Below are 26,580 nucleotides of genomic sequence, written 5' to 3' on the forward strand. Positions count from 1 at the left end.
CCACTCAGCAACACTTACCATAGTTGCTTGGAATTAGTCCAGTCCTGCCTTTGGAGGTGCCTTTCCACCAGTTGGTATCACTCTGGTAAAAGAAGAGTTAAATTAAGCAGTGTGAAATCCAGACTGCATTCATTCACTTTTCAAATTATTTGGCTCCTAGGGAGTACCTGTTCTACAAAATGTCCGTCAACCCTACCCACACTGTCAAGTTTCCTCACAGCCTAGCTGTGGGTGTTGGTCTCCCTTACCACTAAGTCACAAATAAATGTGCATCTGCCTGCAACAAATGGAATACGTTTCATGACAGAGTCCCAACAAACAAACAAATCAGAGATGATACGAAACAGAAGAAAACAAATTACGCTAGTTTACACTAGCTATATGATTTTGTATCCACAGTTTCATTTCTCTTAGCTCCGAGATAATATTTTTTATGGGGGAGGAAGTTCTAAAGATCTCTTTATATTATCTTCATTTTGGGGGTAACTTTTTACTATAGAAAAATTTAAACTTATAAAAAAATAGAACAATGTAATGACCTTATATATACCCATTTCCCAACTGCACAAATCATTTCTTAATGATCAATATTGTTTCATATATGCCCCCACGACCTCCCTCCCCTCCTGGATTATTTTAAAATAAATTCTAGACATCATATTATTTCATTTGTAAATATTTCAGTATGTACCTCGGAAAGATACATACTTTTTGAAAGGCAATTATAATGCCATTATCACAGCTTAAAAGTTTTTTCCAACAATACTCAAGGTCAATACTCAAATTTCCCAACTGCCCCATAATTTGGGATTCAAATAAGGGCTATACAATATAACTGATTTGTCTTTTAAGTATCTTTTAATCTAAAGGTTGTCTCTCCATTCTTTTTTATCTCTTAAAAATATATTTGTTGAAGAATCCAGTTGGTTTGCCCTGTAGTTTCAACCTCTATGGATTTTGCCTGTTGTATCCCTGTGTTATCATTAAACATGTTCCTCTGTTCCCTGTATTGCCTATAAATCGGTCATTCGTTCTAGAGGTTTAATTAGATTCAGCTTCAATGTTTTTTGGCAAAGCTATTTCCTAGGCAGTACTGATTTCTTCCATTGGGAAACGCGTACTATCTAGTCGGCTTCTTTTCATAATGTTGGTAGCCTTTGATGATCATTGTCTAGATCCACTATTTCCTGGGGGCTGCAAGATGGTGACATACTAATTCTATCATTCCTTCTTCATTGAAATAACCTGAATACCTCTTCAAACAAAAACTTCCTCATCAATTCTCAGGTTGCCCAGATAAGAAATTCATAAAGAAAACACAGAATAAATGGGGATTCTTCCCCTTAACGGTTGTCAGAATAAAAACCTGGTTTCCTAGCATTCTCTCATGCTGACCAATGAGATTTGTTCAGAAGTAACATTAGGAACTCATAAATTTAAATGTATTGAATGTGTTTCAATTCTTGGAAGTTGCTGCCCTAATTGATGCTCAAATTGTCCTATCTTTGGCCAGTGGGAGTCTCTTCAAGTTAGTTCCCAAGTCCTTTCATTATGACCCTACTGTCTTTGGGAGCTTCCATGGTTTCTAATAAGAGGATGTTCTGGGTTTATCTTGTACCTCTGCTGCCCCTGACTTGGTACTAGCCATTTCTCAAAGAAGCCTGTTCGTTTCAATGGAAAATAACATATTATTATTGGGTTGGTCATTTTTCCTAGGCCCTTTCAAAGAACACAGCAGGGAATATTTTCTTTTTATTTTAGATAAAATACAATGTGATCCTTCCAATTCAGATGAAGGAATACAGAGCTTTTCTTAAACTGTCATTAATCTTATATCTGTGTATCATTTTTGCCATGCTGAAAATCCGTTAGCAACATCACCGACCTAATGACTCATTTGCTCTAAACCACAATACACATGCAACAATCTCAGACTTAGCAATACCAACATTTCCCTAACAAGGGCATGATTTAAATCAATTTACCCTTTTTTGGCCAGTTCTTTTTGTCCTTCATATATATATTCTTCACATATATATGTCCTTCATATATATATTCTTCATATATATGTTCTTCATATATATATTCTTCACATATATATGTTCTTCATATATATTCTTCATATATATGTTCTTCATATATATTCTTCATATATATGTTCTTCATATATATATTCTTCGTATATATGTTCTTCATATATATATTCCTCATATATATATATATCCATATTCTACTATGGATGTTCAGTCAAATTGCTGAGTTTTAAACTTGGAATATTTCCTCTCTATGTGGTTATGTCAACTACCAGGGTACAATTAAGTTCATTTGATTCATTCTGCTTTTAACTTTTAGGGATTGCTTTTTACTCCAATTTTTAACTATGTCAAGGTTTACATCAGTTCAAAGTCAAATCCACAAAACAAGGTATAATTTCCCAAAAAGTCTATCTTCCATCTATGTCCATTATGCCCTATTTCCCTCCCTCCACCTAGAGAAAGGATATTTACTCTTCATAGAATAAAACTAAATTTTACTTCGCAACTCATCTTTCAATTTTTTATTTGAAATTGAGAAAAACAAGTGTCTGCGTGTGTATGCGTGTGTACACATACACTCTCACCCTTTCCTAGAAAAGTGAGGATATACTATCTACATTTTCTCACTTTGCTTTTTTTCCACTTAAATTACTTCATAATAGCATATAGAGATATTCCCCATTTCTTTCTATAGCTGCATAATATTCTGTTTGTGGATAGACCAAAGCTTACTGAACTATTTTCCTATTGATGGAAATAAGGGCTATTTTCAATCTTATGCTACTATCAATTGCGCTAAAATGAACAGACTTGTACATATGTATTTCTATGTACATATACATTTAAATAACTTACAATGTTATAGCTACATAAAACAGTCTTTATATGTGGTATTACAAGATATTATCTGGACTTACCATGTCAGTAATGTAGATAATATCACCTTCCTCAAAGTATAATTCATCTGGCTAGAAGAAAAAAAAAAGTTTGTCTCCATGTGATTTTTCATGAATTAGAATATAATCATTATATAGATTCAAAATTCTATCATATTCTAATAAATAATGTGGTTTTATACACTTAAATCAGCACATAAGCCATATAATAAAACACTACTGAAAAATTAATACATGAATAGATTTTTTCCCATGATGAACTTCAAAGAATTACATCTATAAAGATTCTCCACACACATCTTGTATTCTTCTACAACCAAAGCAAAACATTTGTATATCAAAATAGAATATTAATAAAACTTCTTCCTTGTAGAAATTCTAAAAGGTGGTATATTTTTTTTCATAAAAAGATAAATGTCTAGAATTAGAATCATGAAAAACAGCCAGAAGCTTGGTTTTCTCTTAAACAAGGCCTCAATCCTGGAACACTTTAAGATCAACATCTGCTATCTGCTTATTACGAGAAAATCATTGTCCTAACTCTTCATGTTCAGGGAGAATGAACATTTTCTGTATGAGAAAAGTTAATATGTAATTCAACCATGAATAAGGCTAAAGAGCTAAAAGATATGAAGCAGTAACTCAGGCAGTCCAGAAACCCCAAGCAGCTCTAAGGAGTTGGCTAATTACACCAACCATATGTGCTCTGGCCTGTACCAACCAAATGTTCTAAAAACTTTCTGAGGCCAGGTGCAGTGGCTCATGCCTGTAATCCCAGCACTTTGTGAGGCCGAGGCAGGTGGTTCATGAGGTCAGGAGTTCAAGACCAGCCTGGCCAAGATGGTGAAACTCCGTCTCTACTAAAAATACAAAAATTAGCTGGGTGTGGTGGTGGATGCCTGTAATCCCAGCTACTCGGGAGGCTGAGGCAGAGAATTGCTTGAACCCGGGAGGCAGAGGTTGTGGTGAGCCGAGATCATGCCACAGCACTCCAGCCTGGGTGACAGAGCGAGACCCCGTCTCAAAAAAAAAAAAAAAAAAAAAAAACCTCTCTGAATAAAGATACACATTTTAAACATCTTTTCCCCATTAGTAGATAACACTTGCCGTGACTTTGTAAGTAAGTAGGGTGATGCCTACTGAGAGCAAATTTCAGATATTAGGAAATATTTACATCATCATGGTGGATGAAAAATGTAGGACACAAATTTCACATGTCATAAGAACACAACTATGCATTAAATAGACACAGAAAAATTTCCAAATTCTGTCATGAGCATGTGTTGCTTTCATAGTTTAGGTGGGAAAAATACTATTAAAAGAAAGGCTCTGATGTTTGTGATTATAATTACTGTTCCATATAAATCAAAATTATGCTAGTGAAAATTACTTCACCCAGCCAGGTGTGGTAGCTCACGCCTGCACAATTCCTGCACTTTGGGAGGCTGAGGTGGGCAGATCACTTAAGGACAGGCATTCAAGACCAGCCTGGCCAACATGGTGAAACCCCATGTCTACTAAAAACACACACAAAAAATGTGCCAGGCGTGGTGGTGCACACTTATAATCCCAGCTACTCAGGAGGCTGAGATATGAGAATCACTTGAACCTGGGAGGGAGAGGTTGCAGTGAGTTGAGATTACACCACTGCACTCCGGCCTGAGCGACAGAGTGAGACTCTGTCTCAAAAAATTGTTTTAATAAATAAAATTAAAATATTTCATCCATTCATTTTTCCATTTGTTTACCTCCTCTCAGTAGCAGACTAGGGCAGTAAATATGATTCTGCACTAGTAATTTATTTAGTTTTAAGGCTGATCTACATTCTTACTATATTTCTCCATGAATGTAAATTAAGGCTATTATCAGCCATAACATGCTTTAAGCAACCATAATACATGAAAATATTTAGATGCATTATGCATTCAAATATAAAAATTAGCAAATGATGATTATTGATGCCCCCAAATGGCTAAAGTCCTTTAAAAGGTAATTTTCTGAAACATATATTGCTTTTACACTTTGATTTGCACAGACTAGTCTGACACATAGCACAAACTATGGAAAATTAGTTATATGTACTAGACCTTGTGACATACATTTTGATATTATTTGAAATAAGTTTTTACTTTTTATTTTTGTTGCTTGAATTTGGGAAAAAAGAAATTAATAACCACTAATATTCTCTCAAACCTGTCTCTAAAATGTTCTAATGATCAATGATCACTATTACTACCAATATGTGGTAGATACAGAAAGTGATTAGGTAAAGAAACTATTTCCTTTAGTATTTATTTTGATGTAAACTGGATCACTCCCAGAGAGGCCAGAAAGATGGCTCTCTCCCCACCACAGCATCCCAGCTGGACTCAGCAACCACCACCACTCACCCCCACAACATTAAGGTTGGCCTTTGTTGGCAATTTTAACACCCTCTGACTCTCCTTTAGATGGTGCTAAGGCCTGGGAGGGGAAAATGAAGGAAGAAGAAGAGTATAAGGAAAATAGGACATGTGGGCAGCAACATTTTCCTGGAGCAACTTTTCATTTCCTGGAACTTGAAAGAGTTCAATGCCATGAAGAGGTCTGTCCCATCTTTGAGCTGTCCCGGGCTATTCTTACTGAGCACGTCTCCCAAAGTTAATCTCACTCAGTTATGTCTTACAATAAACAGTGTCCTCCTCAAACAGTACTGTCAAGAAGTTAAGAAGTCATCTTTCCCTACAGTTTTACCCTCCTTCTAAAAATCACAAAAGTCAAATCTCCCTAAATTTCCATTTAATAAAACCACTCACCCTTTAAACAAACAAAACACATTATGAAAAAGTACCAAACAAATAGCTTTTAAAAACAAAGCGCACACACACACAATCATGGTAATGACTCTTTCTTATAAAAACAAGCAATAAAACAGGGGGAATAGGGAGTAACTGTTTAATGGGTACAGGGTTAATCTGTAGGATGATGAAAATGTTTTAGAACTACACAGAGGTAATGAATTGTAAATGTACTAAACACCACTGAATGATTCACTTTAAAATGGTTAATTTGGAAATAAGCCAGGCACAGAAAGACAAACATCGCATGTTCTCACTTATTTGTGAGATCTGAAAATCAAAACAATTGAACTCATGGACATAGAGAGTAGACGTATGGCTACCTGAGGCTGGGAAGGGTAATGGGAAAACCTGGGAGGAGACTGGGATGGTTAATGGGTACAAAAAAAATTTAAGAAGAAATAGTAAGACCTATTATTTGATAGCACAATGGGATAACTATAGTCAATAATAATCGTACATTTTAAAATAACTGAAAGAGTATAATTGGATTGTCTGTAACACAAAGGACAAACACTTGAGGGGATGGATACTTAATATCCCATGATGTGATGATTCCACATGGCACGCCTGTATCCAATCATCTCATATGCCTCATAAATATATACTCCTACTATGTACTCATAGAAATTAAAAATTTTTTAAATAGTTAATTTTATGTGAATTTTACCTCAATTTTTTTAAAAAAGTAATAAGGCCCAAAATAGTTAAAACTCTTAATGTCTTTCAAGTAATTCTTGTCCTCTGTGGTTTGGGAAAGTGCATCATTTGAGAAAGACCACTGAGCGCCAGTCGCTTCGATACCTCTCAGTGCCATTTCGGTTTTTGAATTAATGGGGGCCGTTCAATAGTGGTGTCTGCCACAAGCCGCCCATTAGGTCAGACTTGTTTTTCAACGGAGGCAAAGAGAACAGGCAGTCCATTTCAGTCAGGCAAAAAGTGACCTCATTTTTTCATCCCGAGAAATTACAGTCAACAGTTTATTCTCTTTTAATCCATAGCTCCCAGACACAGAATGCTACTACTCGTAAAATATCTTCTTCCAAAGAAACCAGGGACACGTTTTCCTAATCTAGCTAAGTAGGTAGTCTACTAAATTCTTCGCAGTGTTGGTGGCAGTACATACAACACGGTAATTTCGTGGTTTTAAAAACAGATTTCACCTGCAATATTCACATTTTCCATTAAGAAACCACTAGCAGGATACCTGATGTAAATTGTTCAACGAGCATCTACTTTTAAATTCCCAGCATCATAGTCAGGGAACAGAAATGGGAAAACAGTAACATAATGAAGTATGCACTTCCCCATGTCCAGCTTATTCTTTGTTTTTTAACCACATTCCTCCTTTCCTCTCTCCTTGAACAACAACAAGGTATCAGAATAAGAAAGCTATTGTCCACTGGGATGTTACAGCAAAGAGTACACACTTAGTAACATATATTCCCATTCCCATTCCATATATTCTTGGTAACATATAATTCCCAAGGCATTAATTTTGTTGGTTTATGCAAATATACTTTATGAAAAGTTTAGAAAAACTGATATACTTTTGAAATTTTTCACATTTGTTAGTCTGAAGCCCTCAAAATTCATAAAAAGAGAAAACAAATTCTCCACAGATGTTTTTGTTTGTTTGTTTTTTTTTTTTTTTTGAGACGGAGTCTCGCTCTGTCGCCCAGGCTGGATTGCAGTGGCCCGATCTCGGCTCACTGCAAGCTCCGCCTCCCGGGTTCACGCCATTCTCCTGCCTCAGCCTCCGGAGTAGCTGGGACTACAGGCGCCCGCCACCACGCCCGGCTAGTTTTTTGTATCTTTTAGTAGAGACGGGGTTTCATCGTGTTAGCCAGGATGGTCTCGATCGCCTGACCTCGTGATCCGCCCGTCTCGGCCTCCCAAAGTGCTGGGATTACAAGCTTGAGCCACCGCGCCCGGCCAGATGTTTTTATTTAACACTTTATTGTCTATATTATGTGCTACGTAGTGGTCTGGGCATTCAGAAATATTAACTAATTTGCTCCTCACCAAGAACACTATATGAAGTGGGTGCTATTCTTATCATCATGTTATAGATGAGAAACCTGTCCAAGGCGATAGAGCAGGTACATGGTAGAACCTGCACTTGAACTCTAAGTCAGATTACGGAGTCCCTGCTCTTACCCACCACCTATGCTTTCTCTCATACAAAAGGCATCACACACAGCCATTATTGGCCATCATGGTGTCATGACCAGATTAAAAGCTGGCCGCCTTGGAAAATACCTGTCTCTATCCACTCCCAACTCCCCCACCCCTATAGTGCAGTACAACAAAACCAATGGCAGCATATTTTACTTGCAAAGTATACTTGACCTCATTTAGTCCTCACAACTCACTAGGCTTGGCTGGGTCATGGATACAATCTCTATTTCACAACCAGGCTTAGAGAAGTTAAAGAATCTCTGCAAATCAGCCTAAGTGGCAGGGCTGGGCTCCTACCTCAGCTCTCAGATTCCCAGTCTCCTTCCTCTACACGTGGCTCTGTTAACCTAGTGCAGCCCAGCAACCTTTACACGACAGAGCAGGGTCCTGCTGGCTTCCCTTTGGAAATCAATGCGCCTCAACCACACAGGAAATTCTGTTCTCTCCTCATCAGTCTGTCTTGACACTCGTCAATCCAGTCCAGCCAGGTCTGTGGTTGACACTTTATTGAAAGGAGCTGGGTGAGAAAAAAGAACCAAATGGGGCTGGGTGGTGCCAAGACACCCTTGCCTTTAAGCAAGACAGATGAGAAATGGGTTGGCAAGAAGAACCAGGAGCTACCCAGCGTTCTTCCAGTTCAATGGATCCCCAAGACTGGGGTTGGGCATTGCTGTCCCCATCTCCCGAGGGGGAACAGGAGCTTAACACTGGACCCAGGCCTGCCTGGGGGGCTGCACATGCCAGCAATGTCCCTCAGAGCCCACCTCAGCCTTTCAATATTGCCTGGTCCCACTGACTTCGAGGAGGCCAGGTCAGCGTGGGATATGCTGTGGTGTATCTATCCCTCCAGAGAAGACGGCTGCTGGTCAGAGGGGAGAAAGACCAAACAGCTTCCAACAGAAATTCTCATTCAGAAAAAGAAGGTAAGACAAATCTAGTTCTGGAATGATATTCAAAATTTAACAATGGGTATGGCATGGCACTTTACCAGTCAGGAAGGCCTGTGGGAGCTAGAGGCTGCCTGCTGTGCTAGATGCTACCCACTTCAGACCGGGATTGAAGGGAGCTGAACAGGGGAGAAATATGGCGGCAACAGGGCTTGAGGTGGTCATTACTGACTGCAGCCTACAATCCTTGGGACTAAAAATATTAAAAATACAACATTTTAAATATTGAATATTTTTTAAAGCCTAATGAATTAAATGTATATGCAATCATAACTAAGATCTTTTTAAAAGCAGTGGAGAAACTCCATTTTGGAGTAGAACTGGAAGTAAATAAATCAATACACAACCCATCAAAAATATCTGTTAAATGTCTACTAATACAGCAACCACTATTCCTTCACTAGTAACAAGTACTCCTTAATAGTAGTAATAGCAGCTTTATGCAATTAATCTCATCTAATTCTCATTAAAACCCGGTGGGACAATTATTATCCTCACCTTACAGATGAGAACACTGTGACAGAGAGGTTCGGTAATTTCCTCAAGGTCAAACAGCTGCTCAAGAAGTGGAGCTGGTTCTGAACCCTAGTACGGGCTCTGAACCTGGTGCTACCCTGCTTCTTCAGATGCCGTGCCTGTGAGCAGGACTGAAATACCAAGTGTGGAAGTTCAGAGGCGGGAGAGGGAGTCCACCTCCAGCTGGGGTGGTCAGAAAAGTCTTTACAGAAGAGGAAGTATGTAAGGTGAGCTTGGAAGGGACAGGGCCACGGGTCTAGAAAGGGTTGAGAGATAGGTTCTGCTGTGAGTCACCTCCAGACGGGATAGTTCAAGAACAGGAAGGAGCAGAGCACAGCGGGGCTGGAATAGGGACTGGACTATAGAGGACGATATCTCTAGTCAAATAAAAGATTGAAGCAGGAGGTGGAAGCAAAGCCACCTTTGAGGAATGCCAATCTAGCTCAGACTACAGACGGAATGGAGGAGCTAAGTCAGTAGGTGGGAAGTGAGGTCATGAGGAAGCAAAGGGGAAGGAGGAGGTTGGTGAGAAAGGACAAAGGCGGGGACAACGAAGCATACTAAGAGAGGAGATAGAGTCAGGAGTCACCTCAAGCCTCAAAACAAAGTAAATGCAGGTCCCATTCTAGATTCACAGAGGCAGCAGAGAATGGTCTATTCATTGAGTGGCCCAGGCTGGCACCTGACCACCCCTAACCTCTCTCACTCTTATCCCTCTTAGGGTCATGCAACCAACCAGGACACAACTGATAAGGACAAGCCGAGGCATAAAATGACAGCGCTCCCTGTGAGCAGGGCTTAAAGACAACAGCCCTGGGCCTCACACTTCCCTGTTATGGGCTCTCTGTGCCCTCTCCCTACTTCAGATTCTTACGTTAGAGTCCAAACCCCCAGTACAGATGCCCCTGACATACGATGATCCAACTTAACAATTTGTCAACTTTACGATGGGCTTATCGGGGTATTAAATGCATCTTTGACTTACGGATTTTTTTGTCTTACAATGAGTTTACTGGGTTCATCAAAAGTTGAAGAGCATCCGTACTTCCAAATATGAGTGTATTTGGAGATAAGGACTTTAAAGAGTTAATTAAGTTAAAATGAGGTCTTTAGGGTGAGCCCTAATCCAATGACTCACATCTTTATAAGAAGAGGAGATGAAAACACAGACACATGGGGAAAGACCATGAGAAGATGTAGAGAGAAGTACAACATCTAGAAGCCAAAGAGCAAGGCCTCAGAAGAAACCAACCCTGCAGACACCTTGATCTCTGTCTTCTAGCTCCCGAAATTGTGAGAAAATAAATTTCTTTTGGTTAAGCCACCCAGTCTGTAGAACTTTGTTATGGCAGGCTCAGTAAACTAACACTACCCACTCCCAATCCCTCACCAACACAGGAGAGTTGTCAGTGGAATCTCTTGGTGAGAAGAATAAAAACCCCACCTTTCTTGTTCCAGAAACATTTCGTGGACAAACTCTTGGGAGAACTGTCTGAATATGCACACTCCCGTGTTAGTCTATTAGTGGCTACCATTTTTTGGTGCTCACCATGTGGTAGGCCTTCAATATTCACCCCACTCCACGCTCACGGCATGGTGCCACTGCAGAACGGTATCCCTATTTTCACATGAGAAATCAATGGCTGTGAGGTAAGAAAATTCATGCAGTAAGTAAAAGACAGATTTGGGATTTGAAGTCAGGCCCCGGCCTGATGGCAGCGAACTGATGTTCAGTGTCACTTGCTCTGTGTGACCTTCTGAGTTGCCTCTAACTTTGGGAACAGTGGGGTCTGGGACAAACCCAGATGAAGCCGGCAGCAAGCTGACTGCCCACAGAGAGAAAGCTCTGGTCCCTAGCATATATGAGAGAAAAGTCAAGGATAGCAGGTTTCTCCTTGATACGGTTTTGCTGTGTCACCACCCAAATCACACCTTGAATTGTAGGTCCCATAATCCCCATGTGTTGTGGGAGGGACCTGGTGGGAGATAACTGAATCATGGGAGCAGTTTCCCCCATACCGTTCTCGTGGTAGTGAATAAGTCTCACAAGATGTGTTGATTTTATAAGGGGTTTCCCCTTGCACTTGGTTCTCATTCTCTCTTGTCTGCTGCCATGTAAGACATGCCTTTGCCTTCCGCCATGACTGTGAGTCCATTAAACCTCTTTTTCTCTATAAATTACCCAGTCTCGGGTACGTCTTTATCAGCAGAGTAAAAACGGACTCATACACCCCTTCTCCCCGAGAAATCTTCTTGGTTTCTTTCCTTTCCCTCCTGTCTCAACTCCCTGCTTCACCATCTAGTCACTCCTGTATCAAAACCATCTACTCACCTCCAATCTTACCCAGAGCAAAATTGAAATGAGATCCACAGGCCCTAAATGCTTTGCCCTTCCAGTTCACCCCAACTCTCAGAAGCAGTCTCCCACCACCCTCTCCATGCTGTCTTCCCTGCTTTTTCTATTCTAGCATCCACCAAGGATGCTGCTTGCACTTGTTGCTCCCTCACTTCCTTCAAGTCTCTCCCCCGATGCCACCTTTATAGAAAGGCCATCTCTGAACATGCTATCGAAGACAGCACTCTTTTCTCCATTCACTTCTTTGCCCCTCACCCTCCTTATTTTTCTCCAGAGTACTTAGCCCTTGACAGTCACATTCATTTGTCTGCTTACTCTCTGTCTCTCTCCACTGGATGCAAGCTCTATGAGAGCATCCTTTCTGTTGTCCCGGCACTAGTACCAAGGCCTGGACCAGTGTCTGGCATATAATAGATGCTTAATAAACCACAGATAAATGGATGGATACCAGAAACTATAACAATGAAAATGCACACTGCAAAGAAATAAAAAATTGTTCTGGAAGGCTAGCAGTGGGTACCATTATGAGCTATTTTGAGGTAGAAGGTCAAGAGGAGAATGAAGGAAGGTTAGTACGAGATTCAGCAGAAGGATGACTAAAATAGGGTCGCCATGCTTTATATGCAAGTCACTTGTCAATTTGAAAGCAGGTGGTGTCACTATGTGGGGAGAAGCTTTACAAGACAGACATGACCTCAAGATGCAGAAGACATGCAAATCAGCCGGGACTTAACTTGCACAGCTCTGCACCCAACATCCATTCCTGAGAAGTACCTAGGTTTATCAAAGAAAAGGCAGACCATTCACACCAGAGGAAATGTCTAAATAAAATCATCTTAGGTTTTTCTGTCAATTTCAAAAGTTAAAAACTGAACACTTACAGTTCTGGGTTCAAACGTGTACAGGGCTCTGAAGACTTTAACTTGCCCTAAAAAAGGAAGAAAAAACAACAACTGAATTTTTCATTCCTGAATTTGCTCTTAATAGCATTATTCATTATATCCTTCAGAATTCCCTAATTAAAAACCCATGTGATCAAGTAGAATAGAGGCTACTAGAGGCTGGAAAGGCTAGAGAGAAAGGAAGGACAGGGAGAGATTTGCTAAAGGATATAAAATCACACTTAGATAGGAGGAATAAGTTCCAGTGTTCTATACCACTGTAAGATGGCCATAGCTAACAATTATTATATAGTTCAAACAGCTAGCAGGAAGATATTAAATTTCCCAATACTAAGAAATGATAAATGTTTAAGATGATGAATATGCTAATTACCCTGATCTGATCACTATACATTATATGTATCAAAACATCACTATGTAGCCCATGAATATGTACAATTATCTGTCAATGAAAAAATAAATTTAAAAAATACATCACTATATACATCAATGTGACTACATAGAAAAATTATATAAGTACCAGCAGCAACTATTGTCATTATAAAAACATTGACTGAAATATCTCTATCCAAGAAAAAAAAGCCTGTGGGAGAATTGTGTTTCAGAATTGAATGCCTTTTCCACATAGGAGATATTTTTTAATATTTCTTAAGTGAATGTATGAACAGACGCACACCTCTGAAAGATGACTTTGCTTCCTTCTAACAGCAAGAGCTACATAATTATTTGTGCTTCGGTTCTGTCCTATACAGAGTCCTTCCAACCCTGAGATCTAAGTTTAAAAATATAAACATGACCATCTTAACATAAACAAATCCTTAATGTGATAATCTACATTGGTTTGATATGCTTAAATTAGCGGGTTGGAATTTTATATTTTCCAAAAGAAAAGAAAATACCATGGAGGAAAAAAAAAAGGACCATTGGAGAAACCTATGAGTCCATTAAGTCCCAAAACAGAAAAGAGGCAACGAGGTCACATGCCTGAGAATTGCCCGCCTTCCCGCCAAACAATCCTTCCTCCTTTCTCTCCTTGTAGACTGCATTTCCATAACACTCTGAGCAATAATTGCTGATTTGCTACCTGTCTCATTTGAGGGCAGGAACTCTAACTTGGTCAATTTCCCAGCACCTAACTGGCACATAGAACTTAATTAATATTTGCTAAATGAGTATAATCATCCCTCAGTATCCAAGGGCACCAGTTCTAGAACCACGATGGATACCAAAATCCATGGACGTTCAAGACTTTTACATAAAATGGCATAGTATTTGCACATATATACATCCTCCCATATACTTGAAATCATTTTTACTTATTATGCCTAATACAATGTACATACTATGTAAATAGTTGTTATACTGAAATTATTTGTATTATTGTGTTATTATTATATTATTTGAAACAGATTCTCACTCTTTCACCCAGGCTGGAATGCAGTGGCGCAATCTCGGCTCACTGCAACCTCCACCTCCCAGGTTCAAGAGATTCTCCTGCCTCAGCCTCCCGAGTGATGGGGACTACAGGCACCTGCCACCATACCCAGCTAATTTTTATATTTTTAGTAGAGTCGGGGCTTTGCCATGTTGGCCAGGCTGGTCTCGAACTCCTGACTTTAAGCGATCCGCCTGCCTCAGACTCCCAAAGTGCTGGGATTACAGGCATGAGCCACCACGCCTGAACAGTATTGTTATTTTTTAGTAGTTTTTCCTGAATATGTTTGATTCACAGTTGGTTGAATCTGTAGATGTGGAACCAGTGGATACAGAAGGTCAGCTGTATAAAGTAAATTAACAAACTCAAACAGTATAGGAAAAAAAGCCTATAGATAGCAAAAAAAAAGGGGGGGGGAGATGTTCTTTTAATAAAATAAATAGATTTAGAATAGATACCAAAATAGAAGGACTATCTATTTGATAGCTATTTAAAAGCTTTGGGAGGCCAAGACAAGTGGATCACTTGAGGTCAGGGGTTCGAGACCAGTCTGGTCAACATGGTGAAACCCCATCTCTACTAAACATATAAAAATTAGCCAGGCGTGGTGGCATGCACCTATAGTCCGAGCTACTCGGGAGGCTGAGGCAGGAGAATAGCCTGAACCCAGGAGCTGGAGGTTACAGTGAGCTGAGATCGTGCCACCACACTCCAGCCTAGGCAACAGAGCAAGACTCTGCCTCAAAATATAACAATAATAATAAATAAAAGCTCAGTTGCAACACTAGAAGAACCTTTAAGATGATTATCTAAGAGAAGAAAATCATGCAGAACAGTGGCCTCCAAGGTGGGATACGGGAAGACTACCTCAGAAAATATTTACATTTTTATCCTTCTTATTCTTTTCTATTCCTATTTGAACATGTTTTATGATATAACAGCATAGAATAATATATACACAACTTATAAATTCATATGCATTTATATAGACTGAGTACTCAAAAACCTTTTGTGGATCAACTGTAAGCGTTATGAAGACAAGTATTTTTGTTGTTTTCTGAATGAGACACCCGAGTAGCTACCACAGTGCCTGGCACATACGAGGAACTCAGTAATTAATGAATGAATGAATGAAGTAATGAATGAAGCATGAAGAAAGGAATAGATGGAAGCAGGAATTTTAAAAAGTCTGAGGCCAGGCATGGTGGATCATGCCTGTAATCCCAGCACTTTGGGAGGCCAAGGCAGGTGGACTGTTTGAGGCCAGGAGTTTGAGACTAGCCTGGCCAACATGGCGAAATTCCATCTCTACTAAAAATACAAAAATTAGCCAGGCTTGGTGGTGCAGACCTGTATTCCCAGCTACTCAAGAGGTGGGAGGCAGGAGAATCGCTTGAACCCGGGAGGTGGAGGTTGCAGTGAGCTGAGATTGCACCACTGCACTCCAGCCTGAGTGACAGAGCGAGACCCTGTCTCCAAAAAAAAAAAAAAAAAAAACAATTCAATTAAATAAAAATTTAGAAGTCTGAAACCAGTAGTTGACAACAGTACTGTCTGACATAACTTCACACAATAACAGAAAAGTTCTACATCTGTGCTGGTCACATGTAGCTTCTGGGCATGAGAAAAGTGGTTCATGCGACTGAGAAACTGATTTTTAATATTATTTTAATTTCCCCCACGTTGCAGGTTTAGAATATCAGAAAATGGATTGACTTAACGTCCATTAAAAGGGGATTATGTAAATAAACTCTGATTTGTCCACAAGACACAGTCATTTTAAAAAGAACCCTGCACATTATTCATAATAACCAAGATAGGAAGTCAACCTACGTGTCCATCAATGGCAGAATGAATTTTTAAAATGTGATATGTGCGCGCGCGCGCACACACACACACACACTAGACTATTCAGTCTTAAAAGAGATCCTGTCATTTGTGACAACATGGATGAACCTGAAGAACATTATGTGAATTAGCCAGGCATGGAGAGACAAATACTGCATGATTTCACTCATATATGTGGGATCTAAAAACGTTGAACTCATAGAAACAGACAGTAATATGGTGGTTGCCAGAGGCTGGTGGGTAGGGAGACTTGGGGGGATGTTGGTTAAAGAACACAAATTTCTGTTAGCAGGAACAAGTTCAAGAGATCTAGTCTACATCATGGTGACTAGTTAATAACAATCTATTATATACTTGAAAATGCTGAGAGTAGATATGAAGTGTTCTCACCACAAAAAAATAATGTAACACACGTTAATTAGCTTGATTTAGTCATTCCACAATGTATGCATATCAAAACATTATGTTGTATACCATAAATGTATACAATTTTTACTTGTCAATTAACAAAAAGCGTTGCCTAGCCTGGGCAACATAGCAAAACCCCATCTCTACAAGAAATACAAAAATTAGCCGGGCATGGTGATAGGCACTTGTAATACCAGCTACTGGGGAGGCTGAGGTGGGAGGATGGCTTGAACCCAGAAGGCGGAGGTTGCAGTGGGCAAGACTGCACCATTGCACTCCAGCTTGGGTAACAGAGCAAGACCCTATATCAAAACAAAAAAAGAGAGAGAGAAAAAAAAAATGCTGCAGACAGAACCACAGACACTGACATAGAAAATAATCTACACACAAAAAAGCAGGTTTAGAACAGTGGGCAAGTACCATCCTGTTTATGTCAACAAAACACACAGTCATTGAATGAGAACACCAATTGTGGGGGCATCATATTCTACTTGACATTTACTGTTTACATTCATTACGCCAAGTGTGTATTACCTTTATAATCAATGAAAACAGTAACAGTGTGATTTGGGATTGGGAGGAGGAATCATTCTCCTTCTAAACATCTTAACATAGAAGAGCAGCTCAGATCCCTGCTACAAGAAAACACTCTTTTCACCAGCAGAATTCCAGGGCCACATCTCTCCTGCTCTGCTAAGAGGAGCTTAACACGCACACACAAAAGTGGAAACTGTTTTGGGTCTGGAGTTTGTTTTTCACTCATATAGACTGAAGAAAGGAAACACCAAGCGGAAGGAGGAGCTGCCAGGAGAAATACAGTATTTTCTGCTGACTAGATTGTCTCCCTGAAAGCAGAGATTAGTTATCTTGATTACTTCAAACTTTCCAAAGAGAAGTTATACAAGGAAGCAGTCCACTTGTGACCAAAATCAATAACAATAGAACTTTCTTGTTCCTCCGAGGGAAGGCAGCGATGAGATGTGTTATGGCTACTTTTGGAAACAAGATCCCATGTCAACTAAATGGGTTTAGGTGAAATTCAATAAAAAGTACAGAACCTGAAAACAACTATGTACAGTGTGACTAAACCACTGATTTTTGTAATTGTATCTTTCACGATCATCTTACTTAAAATGTCCACAACTGAAAGTGAGATTTATTTGCATTTTGATTTATACTGAACAGTGAACAGCAGGCAACTCCTTAGACTATTTTGCAAATGAATATTCTATCTGTTGTAGAAAACACTTTCACATACACAAACTTATTTATTGCTTAATGTTGGGACATTAGCCTCTTGTCCCTTTTCATCCGTACATTATAAAAGTTCTGGGATTAATTTATTCCGTCCTCAAAATTGAGTCAAGTGGTAATGAAAGAAGGCAATAGAAACAGCCTCAGAATATAAAAGAAATGCATAAAGAAGAAACACAGATGACTTTTATGATTACTGTTTAACAACCCTGGATATTATTCCTCTCAAAACAATAATACTGAATTCATTGATCATTTTACATCATATTTATTTCAATTTTGAGCAATGTTCTATAGGTCTATACATTTATGTGCCGAGGGGAAGAAATGAGAGTACTCTGTGTTTCTATATTATCTTCCCTGAAAACATCTTTTTTTTAAAAAAAAAAAAAAGTGTTATGGCTAATTTTGGAAACAAGATCCCATGCCAACTAAATGGGTTTAGGTGAAATTCAATGGGTTTAGGTGAAAAAAAAGCAATAGGCTGGGCGCAGTGGCTTATGCCTGTAATCCCAGCACTTTGGGAGGCCGAGGCGGGCCAAAAGTTTGAGAGTTTGGCCAGGAGTTTGAGGAGTTTGAGACCAGCCTGGCCAACATGGTGAAACCCCGTCTCTACTAAAGATACAAAAAATTAGCTGGGTGTGGTGGTGCGCGCCTGTAATCCCAGATACTCAGGAGACTGAAGCAGAAGAATCACTTAAACCCAGGAGGGGAGGTTGTAGCAAGCTGAGATCGCGCCATTGTACTCCAACCTGGGCAACAGGGAGAAACTCCATCTCAAAAAAAAAAAAGCAGTAAACATCTTAATAGATCACCAAGAGGAAGCACTGATCAATTCCAAATTTACTTGTTCTTGTATATGCAAGGAGGCTAAGTTAGATGCTTTCCTCAGGCTCCCTCAAGCTTGATCATTTTCTCATCAAAGTCTAGTGACATATAACAAAGAGGAAAAGTGGAGCTCAGAAGACTCTATGAATACCCTGAAATTACCCTGGAATTCAATTGAATTAAGGTTAAAAAAAAGGTCCAATCTTTTGACTGAGGCTTTTGGTGAATCTTGCATGAACCAGCATGTATTAGCACTAAGGATCTATGCAGTGCTGGTCTCCTCACATAAGCAAGATCAGCAAACTCCCATTACAGCAACAGCAGTGGTGCACCTGCTGACTCACTTCACCGGCTCCTCACCTTGCCAGTCCCACCCTTCTCTGTTCTGTCCAACCCCACTGCGTCCCTGAAGAGAAGGGTGAGTCCACTAGTCATCAGCCAAACACTGTATTTTCCTCTAGAGTTGGGATGACCCTAGGCTTCCATAAACGAATCCCTGTCCATGGTGGCAGAGGCATGGTAAAGGCAGAGAGAAGCGTTCTGCAACAGGATATTCTACAGGCAAAGGGTAACTAGGTGAAATTTCTGCTCTAAGTTATGCAAACAGAGTATGAGTCAGCTCATTTTTGAGGCCCTGAAACAGCACTTAGAGGGGCTTGGAGCTTACAAATTTGAACAAAGAATTTCTAACCTATTTTATTCCCTGTTGGTGAAGAACTGGAGAAGACTCTAAAGAAAGCCACTCAGACATCACTAAAAAGGGGTTGGTGCCGGGCACGGTGGCTCACACCTGTAATCCCAGCACTTTGGGAGGCCAAAGTGGAGGATTGTTTGAGCCCAAGAGTTCAAGACCAGCATGGGTAACACAATGAGACCCCAGCTCTACAAAAAATTTTAAAAATTAGCCAGGTGTGGTGGCAGGTGGTACACACCCATAGTCCCAGCTATTCAGGAAGCTAAAGTCGGAGGACTACTTGAGCCCAGCAGGTCAAGGCTGCAGTGAGCCTTGATCACACCACTGCACTCCAGCCTGGATGACAGTGAAATGCTGTCTCAAAAAAAAGAAAAAGAAAGAAAGAAACTGCTCACTATAAGAGACAGACATACAATAAACAACAAGACAAATGACTATTTAAAATATCAGCCCCTGGCCATCTGTAATAGATGGACTATTTCACTTATGTCTTTTTAAGAATGTTAAGAAGCGTGAGACATTTAGATGGGCTTCACTTACAATGGCTATAACTACTACATACCCACTCTGATGGCTAAAGTGAAAAATACTGACAATGGGATAAATCAACTGTGGTGTATTCAGACAATGGGATATTATTTAGCACTAAAGAGAAATGAGCTATCAAGGCATGAAAAGACATGGAGGAAACGAAAATGCATATTACGAAGCAAAAAGTCAACATGAAAAGGCTATGTACTATATGATTCCAACTATATGACATTCTGGAAAAGGCAAAACTATGCAAACAGTAAAAAGATCAGTGTTGCCAAGGGTTGGGGGAGGTATAGTTGAACAGGCAGTGCACAGTGGACGTTTAGGGCAGTGAAACTACTCTGTATGATACTCTAATGGCTTATTAGAGTATCACTGTCATTACGCATTTGTCCAAACCCACGGAAACCACATCAACAAGAGCAAACCCTAACGTAAACTATGGATTCTGAATGATGGTGATGCATGGATGTGTCAGTGAAGATTCATCAATTCTAACAAATGTCTTTTTAAGAATGTTATCTCTGGTGAGGGATGTTGATGATAGAGGGGCTACACACGTGGGGCAGCAGGGTTATATGAGAAATCTCTGTACCTTCCACTCAATTTTGCTGTGAAACTAAAACTGCTCTAAAAAAAATTAGTCCATTAATTTAAAAACAATACCAGCATTGCTAAGCATTATAGAACAAATAGAATTCTCAGATACTGCTAGTGGGAGCGTAAACTAGTACAGACACTATAGAAAATTGTTTGGTGGTAGCATTAATTTATTTTTACTAGTCTTAACATGCCTTGAAACCTTAAGTTGCATTTTTGGGAGTGGAACATAACTAGAAATCCCTTCCGGTCATCTTCCGTAGGACGAAAATATTGCATACAAAAATAACCCCTCTTCACTGTTTCACTAATCCCACAACACAGTGAGTCACCTCAACACTTTTCAACTGAAGGTCATGGTCTATTAGTAGATTGAGAAACTAATTTAGTTGACTTTAAGACAATTAAATGGGTCAGAAAGACCAGTGTACACTATACATAATAGAAGAAATCATGGTTTTGTGAAATTTTGTTTTATTGGGAATGGACAGGTGGATGAATATTTAATTAATAAATTTACCAAATACACATTTTTTGGCCTAATGCCAAATGATCAAATGCTAAAATAAATATCTGCCAAAGCCAAATGTGGCTTTAATGGAATGAACGACTGGGATACAAGAATAAACCTGAAACCTGGCCGGGCGTGGCGGCTCACGCCTGTAATCCCAGCACTTTGGGAGGTGGAGGCCGGCAGATCACTTGAGATCGGGAGTTGGAGAACAGCTGGCCAACACAGTGAAACCCCATCTCTACTAAAAACACAAAAACTAGCCGGGCGTGGTGGCGGACACCTGTAATCCCAGCTACTTGGCAGGCTGAGGCAGGAGTATCGCTTGAACCCAGGAGGTAGAGGCTGCAGTGAGCCAAGATTGCACTCTAGCCTGGGTAAGAGAATGAGACTCCACCAAAAAAATAAATAAATAAACCTGAAATTTTATCCAAAAAAATAATTAAAATTACACTCTTATGACTAAAACTCCAGTAGACTCACTTTGAAAGTCTGATATAAACGGACAAAAATGGTAATTCCTTGGTACTATTAACTGCAGCCTGATGGGACTTTTGTAAAAACTAAACAAATCCTCTCTCTAAAATGAGATCTGTAGAAAAAGCAAGATGTTTTTGCACTAGCTCTGCCAGAGTCTCTACTGCCGGTAGTGACGCTGCCGGTACATTAGTAAACTATCCTTCCTCCCTAATAGGAACCAACTGAGGTCAAGACTTAACCTCTTCATCTCCTGGGCCTGAAGATTTGCTTAGTGATGATGATATAAAGTCACTGACAGTAATTCCACAAAGAATACAATGGATTCCAAAATTACTAGCAATCACACTCTCTCAACGTTAATTCTCAATCTATGCCTGTAATGTTTACTCTTTATATAATAATTTTCATACTTAAAATTCAAGACTCGTTATCATCATTATTACAATAGTTTACATCTCCAATAGTGAATAATCATTTATACATTCAACTAACTGAGAGAATTTCAATTTATTAATATTGAAAATTTTCTTGGCGAAAAATGGAAGAAAATGATTTCAGTCCTGGGAATTAAAAAAAAAAAAAAAGTTACCCTGGTCATGCCACCTCCACAAAAGGCAAATCAGACCAATATATAAAGCACACACTGTAAATAAGTTACATTTAGAGAACTTACCTGTTTTCAAAGCAAACTTTTCTTTTTCTTTTTTTTTTTTTGAGAGACAGGGTCTCACTCTGTCACCCGGGTTGGAGTGCATGGTGAAATCATAGCTCACTGCAGCTTCGACCTCTTAGGCGCAAGAGATCCTCCTGCCTCTGCCTCCTAAGTAGCTGGGATTACAGGTATGCACCACCACACCCAGCTAATTTTTTATAGACACGGGAGTCATGTTGCCCAAGCTGATCTCAAACTCGTGGCTTCAAGTAATCTTTCCATCTTGGTCTCCCAAAGTGTAGGGATTACAGGTATGAACCACCAGGCCCAACCTTCAAAGTCAATATTAAGGTAACAGTAAATCCATATATCATGCCTTGTTTGCATTACTGATGCTGCTAACGTGATTAGGCAAGAGTGTCACCTATGCAATCTAGAATCCTTGCTCAGGCAGAAGTCTTGGTGTGCCAAATAAAGTAGGCAATCCACCATTGGGCCAGTTATCCAAAGCTTAATGGTAGATTTTGGAAGAAATCTGAGTCTAAAGTGAACTTCCGTGTTCCCCTCTGGTCATGCGTGTGTGTGTATTTTTATGTTCTGGGTTATCAAGAAAAATACATCTTACTGAAGTTCAAGGTCAAAAAATGTTTGGGAGCCATTGCTCTGGACTATCTGATGAAATTAGGAATTGTTACAGGACTCTATAAAGAATATTTTCCTACCTTGTGGATTTCAGTAAATATATAAAAAACAATATTCTCTCGCTTCCCCCAAAAGCAGATAATTACAAGCAATCTTAGAGCTCTCAAAACGAAAGAAGAGGAAGAGAATTATTTGATCAAGAGAGAATCATGGAAAATAATACTTTACTATATACATATATCTTTCTCACATCTGTCTAAGAACATGCAGGGAGCATTAATCTTCTTAATTTATGAAAATTAAGTGGGTATGAAAAAACAGTGTCATCATCTCTGGCTATTCTCAGGGTAAGAAAAAGTATTAATTATTTCTATGAGGCATATTTGAATTATTCTATTAAACATGCATGATGAAACAAGATGTTTTCTGTTGAAAAACAAAACAGGAGGAGTCTGTGGGATGGTATCCAAGAGTTAAGGCCATCGTTTTCGATTCTTGGGGTGATAGAAAACAGTTGTACTCTGTTGGGCTAACATAGGCTTCCCCTCAACCTCCGGCTTTGTGGATTCCAACACCCATAAATGAGGTAGGTGATTAGCTCAGAAAAGGCCTCCTGAACCACATCTCTATTGGCGTCATTCCACAAAAGTCCACTGCTTTTTGTTTCTTTTCTTTTTTTTTTTTTTTTTGAGATGGAATTTCACTCTTGTTGCCCAGGCTGGAGTACAATGGCCTGATCTCTTGGCTCACTGCAACCTTCACCTCCCAGGTTCGGGCAATTCTCCTGCCTCAGCCTCCCGAGTAGCTGGGATTACAGGCGCCCACCACCATGCCCAGCTAATTTATGTATTTTTAGTAGAGATGGAGTTTCACCATGTTGGCCAGGCTGGTCTTGAACTCCTGACCTAAGGTGATCTGCCCGCCTCAGCCTCTCAAAGTGTTGGGATTACAGGTATGAGCCACCAAGCCCGGCCTAAAAGCCCATTGCTCTTGAAAATAAAAAGAGAGGCTATAATCCTTGGAAAGAAAGTCATACTGTGAGCATAACAATGCCCAATAGTTTCCAATGTGACGAATAAGTTCCTTCCTGTCTACTTATACTCTTGGATTAATTAAATCAAGTTCAATTAATTCGGTTTGCACATATACCTTTACAGAAAAAACTAATAGCAACGACTCTGAACACATTTCCATCCCTCCTCTCTCTAACACCACCTCTTCCCCATCACTTCCCCTATCCAATCCAAAAAAGAAATAGAAAAAACCTAAAGAATTTGAAACATGTCTTGACTTCAGCTGCAGGAATAGCGGACTCTAAAAACAGTAGCCTGTGTGTTTTCTGGCAAGAGGGTTCTGTTTATTAACAGTGTGCCTTTCTAATCCATTTTTTTCTTTGCTTATACTTTTCAGTGCCTTTCAGCAAACTTGGTTTACTTTTACATCTTGAGGGACCATACCCACTGGTTAATTTTATTTAGTCTCCACCATATAACATAAAAATCCCAGAGAGCAGGGTTTGAAATTTCAACTGACAAGCTCTTTGCCAACTGTCTTCACTGGGTAAAAAATAGAGAAAGAAAGCAAGGTCCCTAAAAACCCTTCATCTCAAGACAAACTGCTTCCAATGTCAGTTTGGGGAGACCTTGGGAAAAATGGAAGAAAATTATCTCTGTCCTTGGAATTAAAAAAAAAAAAAGGTTACCCTGGTCATGCCACCTCCACAAAAGGCAAGGTCAGTCCAAAGGCTCGTCCATGAAGGCAATGCTTGTTTTTGTATGACGTTTAAGCTAAGAATGGTTTTACATGTTTAAACAGATGAGAGAAAAATGAAAAGTAGTATTTCAAGATACATGAAAATGATCTGAAATTCAAATGCAGTGTCCATGAATAAAGTTTTATGGGAGCACAGCATTCATTTGTCTTTTGTCTGTGGCTGCTTTCACATGATACCATGGCAGAGCTGAGTAGCTGAAAGAGCCATATGTGGCCTACGAAGCCTAAAATATTAACTATTCAGCCCTTTATTGATGATGTTTGCAGACCTCTACCTTGTAGTCCTCTTTCTCTGCAAGTAACAAGTCAGACAAACAGAGCACTGGGCCACCACGTGAAGATCTGTAGCTCCTAACCTGCTTCTCCCCAACCCCAAACTAACCTGGGTCACGACTTCCTCCCATATGAAATGACTGGTTGGGCAAATGATTACATATATGCAAGATCAAAGACAGAAAATGCCCTAACATCAAAATCTTTAATCTAAAACTAAATTATCCTTCTACACTCATGTTTATGGGACACTTACCATGGGCCAGACATCACGCAAAGTACTAATTCACAGCAATTTATTTAATCCTCAAAACAATCTTGTGATGTAAATGTTTTATTAACCCTATTTTACAGCTGGGGAAACTGAGGTTAGAGAGGGTAAGTAACTAGTCCAGGTCCATACAATTAGGGAGTGGCAGCGAAGAGCCTTAAACTCAGGCCCCTCTGGCTCCAGAACCCATGCTCTGAATACCGGGCTCTTAATTCTGGCACCCAGGGACTGAAAGACACTAAACAAATACCACGTGTGAAGTACTGAGTGCGGCTCCTGATGTGTTGTACGTTCCCATAAATGTTAGCTACTATTAATTATGACATCTTGTTACACTATTCTGGGACTTATTCCCTGTGTTTCTCCTTACTGGCAAGACAGCATTACTGAAATCCTCACCCTGTATACTAGAAAATTTATCACATATGATATCCCAGCAAGAGATATTCTAATGCTTTTTTTGTTTGTTTATTTTTAATTTTAGAGACAGGGTCTCACTCTGTCACCCAGGCTGGAGTACAGTGGCTCTATCATAGCTCTCTATAATCTCAAACTCCTGGACTCAAGTGATCCTCCTGTCTCAGCTTCCCAAAGTGCTGGGATGACAACCACCATGCCCAGCTAACTTTTCAAAAACATTTTTTGTAGAGACAGGGTCTTGCTGTTACCCAGGCTGGTCTTGAACTCCTAGCTTCAAGCAATCCTCTTGCCTTGTCCTTCCAAAGCACTGGGATTATAGGTGTGAGCCCCTGCACTTGGCCATAATGCTTTTTGTTTGTTTGTTTTAGACAGGGTCTCACTTAAGTCGCCCTGGCTGGAGTGCAATGCCATCATCACAGCTCACTGCAGCCTTGACTTCCCCGGCTCAGGCAATCATCCCACCTCAGTCTCCCAAGTAGCTGAGACTACGACTACAGGCTTGTGCCACCACACTGGGGCTGGGCTACCTTTTTTTTTTTTGTATTTTTAGTACAGACAGGGATTTCACCATGTTGCACAGGCTACCCTTGACCTCCTGAGTTCAAGTGATCTACCCGCGTTGGCCTCCCTAAATGTGGGATTACAGCCTTGAGCCACAATGCCCAGCCCGTAATGCTTGTTTTAAGCAAACAAAGCTCACACCTGTAATCTCAGCATTTTGGAAAGCTGAGGCGGGAGGAATGCTTGAGCCCAATAGTTTGAGACCAGCCCGGGCAACACAGCAAGACCTTGTCTACAAATAATTTTTTTAAAAAACTAGCTGGGTGTGATGGTGTAGGTCTGTGGGTCCTAGCTACTTGGGAAGCTGACATGACAGAATCTCTTGAGCCCAGGCAGCCGAAGCTGCAGTGAGTTGAGGCTGTGCTACTGCACTCCAGTCTGGCACTCCAGCACTCCAGCACTCTAGCAACAGAGAGAATTACCATAATTTAAAATAAGAGTTTATTGTGTCCCTTAAAATTTAGCTTTTGGGGTATATACTTATCTTTTGATGTTATGTAAAAAAAAAAAAAAAAGGCTGGTGGTAATATTATACATGCAATCAGCTATGTAAAACAAAAATCTGTACAGAAGAAAAACTGGAAAGAAACAGTATCAAAATGCCAACCATTAGCTCTGAGTGGTAGAACTATGAGTCATATTTATTTTCTTCTTTATTTTCTAAATTGTCTACAATGAATAGGTATCCCACACACAATCAGGAAAATGTGTTCTCTTTTAATGCC

The 26,580-nt window shown here is 39.8% G+C and overlaps 1 protein-coding gene across 1 annotated transcript in view; it reads right to left on the minus strand.

The window, feature by feature from the left end:
- The window catches only part of OSTF1 (osteoclast stimulating factor 1), a 57,853-nt gene that overhangs the window by 16,390 nt on the left and 14,883 nt on the right, over positions 1-26,580 (minus strand). Inside the window, exons 2-4 of the mRNA XM_003911821.4 lie at positions 12,651-12,697; positions 2,954-3,004; positions 19-82 (exon numbers count right to left, since the gene is read on the minus strand). Coding sequence (XP_003911870.1) covers positions 19-82; positions 2,954-3,004; positions 12,651-12,697 — 162 coding nt within the window. The remainder of the gene's footprint in view (positions 1-18; positions 83-2,953; positions 3,005-12,650; positions 12,698-26,580) is intronic.

The sequence above is a fragment of the Papio anubis genome, chromosome 13 (genome assembly GCF_008728515.1).
Source record: "Papio anubis isolate 15944 chromosome 13, Panubis1.0, whole genome shotgun sequence".
In the NCBI taxonomy this organism is placed as follows: domain Eukaryota; kingdom Metazoa; phylum Chordata; class Mammalia; order Primates; family Cercopithecidae; genus Papio; species Papio anubis.